The sequence below is a fragment of the Coloeus monedula genome (assembly GCF_965178545.1).
Source record: "Coloeus monedula genome assembly, chromosome: 5".
Classification (NCBI taxonomy): domain Eukaryota; kingdom Metazoa; phylum Chordata; class Aves; order Passeriformes; family Corvidae; genus Coloeus; species Coloeus monedula.
In genome coordinates, this window is record NC_138785.1 from 17,545,390 (window position 1) to 17,556,456 (window position 11,067).

The 11,067-nt window shown below is 39.1% G+C and overlaps 1 protein-coding gene across 1 annotated transcript in view; it reads right to left on the bottom strand.

The window, feature by feature from the left end:
* PTPN13 (protein tyrosine phosphatase non-receptor type 13) overlaps positions 1-8,617 on the bottom strand; it is a gene marked incomplete at its 5' end in the record, with an annotated part of 87,992 nt that extends 79,375 nt beyond the window's left edge. Inside the window, 2 exons of the mRNA XM_082281290.1 lie at positions 653-822; positions 8,503-8,617. Of these exons, the coding sequence (XP_082137416.1) occupies positions 653-822; positions 8,503-8,617 (285 nt within the window). The remainder of the gene's footprint in view (positions 1-652; positions 823-8,502) is intronic.
* Positions 8,618-11,067: the final 2,450 nt, after the last annotated feature.

The following is an 11,067-nucleotide window of genomic DNA, read 5'->3' on the forward strand; positions in this document are numbered from 1 at the left end:
ACACGTTTTAATAGTCCTTGTGCACACAACAGCTACCCATGCCAATACCACTTTCCTCTGGAGTAAGAGCTGTTCTTCCTGGAGGAACACTGCCAAATGCCATAATTGTTCCCAGATTACAACACTGGCTGTGGCTAGCTTCCCTCTAAGGATTATTGATCCAGGGAAGCCAAGGAGATAGAAATAGCTCAGCTTCCTTTTCACTCCCACTGCTAAATATCTTTGACTAAGCCAAGGCAATGGTTTTCTGGGGAAAGTGTTACCATTTGCAACAAATTCTTAAGAGCACAGCTGAGAAGATACTCATTTTTACTGTACCTGTCAATGACCTGGAGGAGATCACATATACAAACATCATCTGTCTGAACATTTACCCTTGTGAAAGGGTTAAAAAGGAGAAGTGGAAATTCTGTGCAGCCCTTGCTCAAGTATGTACATGGCCAGGTGCAGTAGAGACTCTTCCTCACAACTGCATACAACTATAATTCCACTTTTACCAGGAAAAACAAAGTAGGAGGATCCCTCCCCTCCTCACAAAAGAAATTACACGAATCACAAACCATGGGGAGATAAAAAGGACAGTTTAAAGCTATTTTGTGAAGGGATCAACAGCAAAACACCAGAGCTGTCTGCCAAGGAAGAGGCACTCTACCTTTTCAACATCTGACAGGGATGACAGCGAATGGTTCTGCAGAACCTCTGGTGCTGTGAATGCTCGCAGGTCTTGTTGGGACACATTTTCATCAGTAAATGACACACTGCCAGATGGAAGCAACAGGAGAGACCATGGAGAAATGATGAATCCCAGAGCAGCAGGATCAGCTGTAATTGAAAAGGGAAAAAAAAACCAAAAACCACCCTGAAAATGAAGCAATGTTGTGTTTGATGCCCTTGCTTGATGTTCTTTTATTATCAGCCTACATACTATTAGTGGAATAGATTCATGCTTCCTTTTCCACCTGCGGTGTTTCGTAACCACAACAACCACCTCGATTTTAATCACACTGAGGAGTAACACCTATCTTTTATGACTATTCTTTGCTATTATTCATAACAGCAAGCTCAGGAAGAGCCTGCTAAAATACTCACAAATCTTTCCCGTCCTAAAGTTATTTCAATTATGCTAGAGTTGACATATAAAATGTTCCCCTTCTGTAGTGCATGTCAATAATGCTAATTCCTACAATAGAATGGAGTTTGCTCCTATACCATCATAGCATTACTGCAGCAGCAATGTTTTGAAGACAGTAGACAATGTTAGTGGAGAAGGAAAGTACTCATTAGAGTGGCTAATACAAACTAATAATAGAAGGGGGCTAATAATAGAAGGGGACAAAACAGAAGAGTTTTGTGGCACAGAAATCCTTTTGAGTCTAAAGCAAAAAAAAAAAATTAAAAATACCTGAAAATATCAAAACAAGCACTGAAATTGCAGAACCAAAAGTGATCTAGAATATGCAATTTGCCAGATAGATTTTTGATGTCCAATAATACTGCTGTCAAACTACTGTAACACAAAAAGGCAGGAAAAATAAATACCATTTCCTTGAGTCAAAATATTTTTTCTACAACTCAAACATGAATCAACCCAATTTCACTGAAGGAGGCCCAGGATTTTACCTAAGTAAAACTAAAAGTTAATTTTCATTTTTTCATAGGCAAAAAAGCAGTATCTCTGTCTTCTGCTGCACAATATATCCAAGATGTGAGGAAACACATGTTTGAATGATACATCCTTTTCCCTTGATATTGTAAGGAAAACCAGCAGAATAATAATTTCCTCCTTCAGCATCACCATTAACATTTTCCACTCTCCATCTCAGGATATTCCTACAGTGCTGGTTCCTAGACTGCTGAACTATCTTGTAATCTAGAATATTTCTAATCTCCTAGGAAATGTATTAAATTACTGCTTGCAGGTATCAGGTGTAAAAGGATCTACCAAGTAAGTCCTTCAATTTTCTAACCCCACTTCCTTTGAAACAAACAGAGTAAGTGCTGTTCACTGTTGTAGCAGTAAGTTTAGATGTTAAATGAAAGAAACATAAAGATGGACAGACCATTCCTACTATATGTAACAAGAAAATACCACATTATATAGCAAGGCTTCCAAAAACATTTTTAGGAAGACTACCTTAGATGGCCACTGACTTTCAAAAATTATCCTGAGGGTAACTACTGGATTTTTCACCACTTCTGTGTGTATTCAACACTGATATAAAAACCCTAAACAAGCAACATCTTAAAACATTGTAAGATTTCTGCTTGTAAGTCCCAACTCAAGAACCCTAGGAAATGTAGATGCTTTTATCTTAATTTAACATTTTGTATAATATTTGAAATGCATAAAAACTCTTCATATTCTGAAACATACGAAGACAAAAAATTGATTTAGTTTTGAGAACAATTAAAACCCCTCCCACAATTAGTCTGAAGTCTTCCCGATATTAATTTCAACAAACTTTAAAGCATTTGTCCCCTACAGATGTAGAGTCTGAATTTATTGATCCACCCCTACTCAAGAATCTTCATGACCTGAAGCAATGTAAAATTAATGTGACAAATAATAAGTTTAGAAGAGGGACTGGTTTTGCCAAACTCGTTCTACTGACATTTTTTTAGCTTCCCCTTTCAGTAGCTTACAACTAACATAGCAGATCATACTGCCTCATCCCAGCTCCAGGGAATCTAATCTATTGTTACAAAGGATGAGGACAAAACAATTAATTGTTCAGTTCCTTCCTTAAGGCGTGCATCATAAACCAAAATAACTGTCTCAAAGCTCCAACTAGGTAGACCTACCTAGGAAAATACTCTCCAGTAACACTACTCTTACTTTAACAAAAAGTAGCAAAGATGCACTGTGTCAAATAGCCAGCAACTATAAGACAACAACAGAAACTATCTTCCAGTGATAATATTCATGTCATCTTCTGTTTAGGCTTTCAGAAGAATTTACAAGAGCAGTAAGGGTAACATACTCCTGAAAATACAGAGGAAAATGACAAAAAAACCCCTCAACCCCTTTTTCTAAAAGCACTGGAATTCAGGATATGGCTCCTGGTCAATTTTCTATCCAACAGGTTTTCAACTGTGCTAGAGCTGCCAGCCTTCTGAGTTAATTCCAGAACTATGCAACTCGGTAACAAAACACTTGTGAGAGCACAGTATATCAAGCAGTGCCAAGACAGAGATAAATAGCGTGGTCTTACTTAAAGTGAGAGAGTGAACTGGCTTTAAACACAATAAAAACAGAAATAATCTTCAGCTACAGAGCATCTGCCAAACAAATGAGAGAAGGAAAAAGTCCTTTATGTGATTTAACAGCATACAAATAGCCTAAGATAAAAAAGACCCACCACATTATAAGGGACATGAATACAAATATTTGAAATGCATCTATTTTACAATATTGATGGCAGGTAATTTTGAATTCCCAAGCTACAGTCACAATTCAAGTCAGTCCTTCAGGATCTTTTTCCCCCACTTCTCTCTTAGGCCTCAACCATTAGCAGAGAACACACACATTGACAAAAATCTCTAAAAAGCACAGAACAATCCAAAAATATACATGAGGTTTTCAACACCCATCTTTGCTTCCCTCCGTAGCCCTCACTGAGACACGTAAAATTTCTCCTAGAGCAAAGGACCCTGAAAATGTGTATGCTCAGGCCAGGCTGGAGGCAGGCAGACCACTGACTCATCTGCAGCCTGGCCAGGATTATGCCAGCACACAGGACCACTTATGCTGTAAATCCTCTCCTCCTTGGGCTGGTGCAGCATGTCCCTGCATGCCTGGCGTGCAGGGCAAGCAGCACTGCAGCGTCTCTGCTCCCTTTCCCTTCGGCACAAAGGGATAGGAGAGCTCTGATGGGATACTGAACCCCTTGGAAAACTGAAATTTACTCTTTCCTGAGGATACTGGAGCAAGAAACAAGGTGAACAATTAGTTTCTGAGATCACATGTGTTGTCCCTGAGCTGCCCCACAGTCAGTCTAACACCACACTACACTGTTGTGCTGACTACATCCAGCAGAGCTCTGCAAAGAGTGCACGTAGTCACCAAGCCTCTTTGGTGTGAGTAGGGTGGGTGGAGGAAGGGATGAGGAATAGAAACTAAAAATTTTTAAAATCCCAATAAAATTACAAAAGCTCAATCTCTCTCCTTCTCAGCAACCAAAAGATCAAATGTCACCAGATGATGGGGAAAAAAAAAAATAATTCCCCAACAGTTACTGGCAAAGGGAAAAAGCAATCATTTATTGCCTGCCAACAAGGACTAGCTAGAAAATGAGGATTTGGGTTTTTACCCCTTCCTATTGCGTTTTTCCTCTTGTCAACCAAACCAATCCATTTCCTGCTCCATCCCAACTAGATCTATGACTACTTTGGACTCACCACTAGTCCCCATCAGCACATTTCACACTTTGCCTTCCTTCTTTTCATTACACCTACTCAAGCTAAGCAGCTACAGTAGTTTGACTGTCAACAAGATTTACAGGTCCCTGAAAACCACAATCTTCTTTCTTCACATCCACTTTCAGATGATACAACTTTTCTTTACATAAATCATTTCCCACATACAAATTTGTAAGACATTCAACTTGCAAAGACTCTCTTTCTTTGCTCAACCTGTCTTTTTAATATCAGACTCACTTTCCCCCTTCTCTTCCCCCTTCCTTTAGATACATGTCTCCAAATTTAAGATCCAATTATTTTCAGAATCCTCAACGCACACTTTAGAATGGGAGTGGCTTAAGTGACATATGAAGGCTTTACCACTTTCAAGCTTAGATAAATCTTTTCCAGTTAAACCTACCAAATTAGAGGGACGCCTGTTTTATAATTCTCAGTAGCAGCGGGCACAGCATTCTCCTTACGCTTATACACTCACATTTGAGATTACTTCAAAGACTTGTTCCTTTGACCTCATGGAGTTCTGAGTGCAAGATACAGCACGTCTGAAACAGCTGATACACTCTTTCAACAACAAAATAGTTATTGCAGATAATTAAACAGATGTAAGAGAAGGGCAGGTCTGGTATCGGCCTTTTCAAATCTCCAGATTAATCTCAACATCACCAGTGCAACTGATGTCAGATCTGCAACTGAGTCCTAGATTGTCTTTCTCCTTCATTTAACAGCTTATAATATGCTGACAAGACAGCTACCAGAGTTGATCTTCTGAATTGGTGATTAGCAACTGGGCAATTCAATCTAAGCTTTCGTTTTTTATAACGATAGAAAAAAAATTTGTGAAGTATTTTTAAGGAGTTCAACATCTGTTAGAATTGTAAATACGAAGAGGGATAAAAATATGCACATTTCTGTATCTGTTGCTGAATCAGACATGATGTGATATGCAATTAACCATGTAAGACAATGGATTTTCATTCTGTGCATCTTTTATTCAGTGCTTTGATGGATAAGTAGACCCACTAAAAGACATGCACAACTTTTATATATAAAGAAGCCATCAAATCTGTAACAGAAGCTTGTTTTGGACACTTTTTTCTAATTTCTAGAAACTAGCTTAAATAAGAAATTAATTGAAGAACAGGTTCTCAGTTGACAGAGTAATAGCAAGATTTCCAACTTGAGATAAACTACCAAAACTCTACCAGGACTACATACATAAATTAATTATTACTTGGACTGGTAAATCCTTTAAGTTTGTGTGGTTCCTGGACTGGTGTGGAGAGGCTGCCAACAGGTAGCAGTTTAAGAGTTGACATGGCCTTTTTTATCCCCCTCATTTCAAAACAGCTGGAACACAGACTGTTGACCAATATGCCTTATTTAATTTTTTTGAAGAAACAATGTACAAAACACTCAGAAAAGCTTATATTTTGTTACAGAACAGCAAGTTCAGGGACTTCAGGACTCCGTACAGGAAGGAAGAACACTTTTGAGAGCTGGTCAAAGCTGAACACACTGTGATCTTGCAGAAGCTAAAAGCTTGACCTATTGTCCTCTGCCCAGGAGTGATCAGTCAGTTCTGAAAAATTTTGGAAACTCACCCTCTGCCATAAAATAGCTCTTCCATGCCATATCCATGGAAGAAATGGGCCTGAAATTCGACCAAGGAAAACAAGATTTCTTTAGGATTCCCCATTTGCTACAAATCCTCCACAAATAAAGAACGAAATTGAGTAAGACAAGCCTACAGGAACCTCCACATTTCCACGTGGACATTCCTGCATGTCCACGACACCTTTACAACCCAGCATAGAAACTGATATTCAAGATGACAAAAAAAGTCCCTAGACTGCTTCGTTAGTGAAGATAAACCTTCATTAAAGACTGTCTGGTTATCCAACTCTTGCTGGGAGGAATTAGATTACCTTTATCAACCTTAGCTACACAGAAAAGCTCTTTCATTTGAGTGTCTCTTGAAGTGTGTTTTACCAAAGGCTATATCCCAGGTTAATTAATAGCATGCAACTGAAAACAGTTTGCTGAACTAGCAGAAAAACAACTCAATAAAACAGCTTCACCTCCAAAAAAGAGACAGATTCTTCTGGCACTGATTTTATCTGAATTTGTGTTTTGGTCTTCACGGATAGGAAGCAAGATCAGAAGCTTCTGCCACCTTACCCAGTCCTTGCTGGCAAACATTCCCCTGCCTTAAAAACACATATCAGAAGTCCTGGGGCACATTTCTGTTTTGTGCTCTCATCTTTCAGTACTTGTTCTTCTGAAGGAGCGCTGACTGTGTTGTCATTGTGGATGCCTGCCTGCAGTCTTCATAGAAATTATGATAACTCTTCTGCACTACTCTCAGAACAAGAAAGGGTGAGCTCTTATTTTCAGTGGAGACTCCCTTCTGGAAAAAAATCTAGGACAAAATTTTAAGTGGTTTCACTGTTATGGGCTCATACAACTGCAATTTTGCAGGTGGATTAAAAGATGGAGCTTCATATGTCAATTCCTGTAAAGTTTACAAGAGTAAACCTCTAATCATTCAAGATCCTTCTTAAGTCAAGGTCTTAACAACCTGCCCTCTTAAAAGAAATAATTCTCCTGACTGTCTCCAAGAGACAACAAAGAGTGAAAGACAGAGGAAAGCAGATGCCAGCTTTCCCTTTCTTGCAATATGAGAAGCAGCAGGACAGGTCAGTTGGTCAAACTGCAACAATAAACTCAGCATTCCTAATAGGGAACGCTTTTTACTACACATGGCCTGTGAGAACACGGGTAAAGGGAAAAAGGTAAATTTGAATGGGATGTCAAAACTACCTATAACTCACCTACCAAAAAATACATTGGAGAAGTTGATAGCAATCATATTTGTAAAGCTAAGTCAAGCTTGATCAGAAATCAAGCACCATACAGCAGGTTTTGCCCACATCTGCCTTCTCTGGGGCCTGTGAAGTATGCAACAGTCCAGCTGAGACCAGTCTCAGAGGCTGCACAATGCATAAGACAGAACCAGTATCTGACTCAACAGATTGTCTAAACCAAATCTTAATAAAACCAACCCAAAACAATTTCAATGTTGAATCTTAATGAAATTCTACATCAAATACTTGCAAAAAATACAAAACATTTTTCCCTCAATAACGAAGATGTGCCCTTTGCATCGTAATGTGGCAAAACAATGACTATTTTCGAAGTGTGACCCTTTGCTTTTCATTAATAAAACTGAATAAGCTTACATATACATGCTTAGATACAAGGGGATGACCCCCCACAAAGGTGCTGAAATACTAGGTGCATCATGGGAATATATACTTTATCTGAGAACAAGTTAAAGATGTTACTGAAGTTCAATATTTGGGTTAAACATTTATTGCTATAAAAAAAGGCAAGAAAGGGAGGGAAGGACCTTAAGGATTTGCAGATTTTAAAGAAAAGGGAGGAAAATACAAGGAAGGGGAAAGGTTCCATATTGAGACCTAGTGCTAAAATGTGTATTATTAGCAGTATTTCAGATGCTCAACCTGGAGCCTACTAAGGTGGGAGGGGGGAGGAAGAAGAAATACTTCTACTCCTTTGAAGTCCAAGACAACACCACATTCCTCTCAGTAGCGTGTAGGTGTTGCCACTTGCATTCTGGGGAATCATACCTAGCCCTCTGGTCAAGTTTTCTGTTGTTCACCTTTGCCTCCCCTGAGACTGAATCTCTTCAGAGCACACTGGTCATGACTGCACAGTACTGTACCCATTTCTGTGCCCCCTTCAGTACTGAAGTGTTCCAATGGTCTCACACTTATTTATCACCTTTTTCCTGTGTTTTCAGCTCACTCCAATGAGTCTAAAATAATTGAAGTTACCACCACAAGAAACGGGATATGCCACAGATTCTGGCAGAACTTGAAGTGATGGTTGAAAGCAACCTTTGGGCTGGGGTGCAGCGAGGCACTTACCCAGAGACAACTTAGGAGCAAGTTATTGTTTGGGTTTAGAGCCTAGGAAGGACAAGGCAGTTTACTTTTATGGCACTTGAGCATAACCAAGACGTTTCCAGCTCTGTATTCATCAGTCTTTAAAAACGCTTACCTTTTCGGAATAGTTCTTGAAGGCTCTCTGCACTTTGATTCAAAATAGCCCATATTTCCTCTTCCTGCAATGGTCCCCCCCGAACCTCCAGAGCCTCTGCTAGTGACACATGCATGTTACCTGGGAAATAAACAGACTGATGTAAGACTAAATAACACTTTTCTTCTCCTTGCATGCAGTATTCAAGTGATGCCTTTTCCCGGTCTTAAAATCAAGAGTCAAACATGGTTAGAAGGGAAAAAGGGATTTTACCTTGGTATTTATTTGAAGGATCCTTAGGTGAACATGTCCAGGTTGAATGCACCCCAATGCACACCACAATGCCCACCCCCCAAAGGATCTGGTCTAACATTATAGGTTTTACTAATTAGTATATCTATCAAAGATTCCCCAATGAGAGGCTCAAGTGAGCCCCCCTCCCCAAGGAACCTTCCCCTGGATGCTTCTATCTTAGTTTACAGAATGTGTTCTGGAGAGGACCTTGGGGTCTGGGGCATTTTGATCCCTAACTACGAAGCTTCTAAAATGTTTGTTAAGCTAGGAGACTCAACAAGTCCAAGAATGGAGGCAAAAAGCCAATACCATAAAAAGGTATAAACGGGGTATACAAGAAAAGGCAAAAAATCATCATGGCATCACAAGTAGTAATAACCCATGTTCAACCCTTAGTCACAAAAATTCTCCAGCATTAACAGAACCCACCAAATATAAATAATACAAAATGTTCACTATGGCGATAAAGAATTTTGAGCACTTACTCCAGAAAAACTCAGGCTAAGAAAATAATGATCTATATTAATGTTGTAGACTCTACATCGATAAACAACAAACTGGCATCAATCCATATGCTATGGGCAAGAGTTTGCTGTGTTTATAAAGATGACAGATCGATCAGTAGTTACAGGTTTATTAAAACAAATCAGCTATTAACACAATTTTGACAGGTTCAAGTCAGTGAAGCTCTTGGTAGGAAAGGAAGCTCTTCTTCCTTTCACAAGGTTGTTTATAGTATTTCACGACCATATTATGAGAAGCACTACCAGCAAACATGTACACAAGCAAAACAGCTATGGAACTGATAGTGAACTCCTTTGTTCAGCTTCTCCTTGCAGTTAAAAAAAAAGTAAAACTGTTAGTGGCACTCTACTTATTACCTCCCCAGAAAACAAATCAAGGTTTCCTTCCCTGGATAAAAGAGGTTATGCTTCAATATTTTTTCAAAGAGCTAAACCATTTTGACCATACTACAATATAATGTTCTGTTGTCCAAAACCATCTTGAAAACTGAAGAACGCATCCTTAAATATTCTGGCAAAGTCAAAGCTTCATCCGTTTGAGCTCAGAGCAAATAACCCATGTGTCTACTTAATTACTCCAGCTTTCTATGGAATGTTCTCAGACTGAGCATTCATGCCAATTTATATTTCTGATTAGGATGCAGCTGCAGTGGCTTCTTTCTCTGCTTCTCTCCAAACCCCAGAGAATAAAATCTTGAGGCAGTGAGCTGTAGTACAAGCCTAAGGTGTACTGTCAGTCATCACTGGTAAGTTTGTTATGTCTCAAAGGCTCCAAAACTGCTGCTGGAAATGGAAAATACAGTTCCACAAGCAATGCTCATTGTCTGGAAATCAGTAATTGGCATCAACAGTTTTAGATGACCCAGTGGTACTGCTGGAGACTCCTCCCCCTTCCTTTAAATCACCTACCCAGAGCCTCCCCATCAGCACAAAATCCCGGCTCAGGTGTATGGATACTAACTCAGATATTAACCTAACAAATTTAAAGAGGGACAGGCTTACAGGCTATATTAGTTTCCCAACTGTCTAGGCAGCTTCATGCCTTCCATGTCGTTTTACTTACAGACAACCAGGCTTACACACATATAATGGCAACATAAAAGGCTGAATATCCTGTAGTTTCTAACTGAAAACATGGGTTTTGACAGTACTTGCTAAAATACTAGCCTTTTCACCTAGAATTCCATACTACTACTGAAAAATTACATATTGCTAGCTGCTTTTCAGCACAGCTTATTTTTCCTTATTTCACAACTTGCCAGTTTCCAGCATTCTATTACTGTGCGTATTTACTAAGCCAGATATATTTTCAACAATAAATGTTCAAAAGTCATCAACAAAAGACGATGGAAGGGAAAGCAAAATCAGATCACATTTAAAAGAAAGATGAAATCTGAATTCCCAAAGAGAAAAATAAATAAACCATTAAAAACACAAAGGTAGGGGCCAACACAGACTTGCAATAAATGGATGGAAAAGCAGAAACAAGTGTGTTTCGAGTCAGCATGATATTCACATACACCTGGCACAGAGCGAGTGCCTGGTCTATCATCTGCTCTAGGAAATTGTGTCATTTCATGCCACTGTCTCAAATTGCAGTATGTACATCTAGAATCAAGCTATCTGGATTATTCAGATTAAAAGATCTCATCTTCTCCTAGGCACTAAAAACACATGAACTGCAAATGAAAACTTTTTGCGATAAATATTTTAAAGGAGTATGCTGAGCTTAACACCAACAATAACACCCTTTTCCCCATCCTGCAAA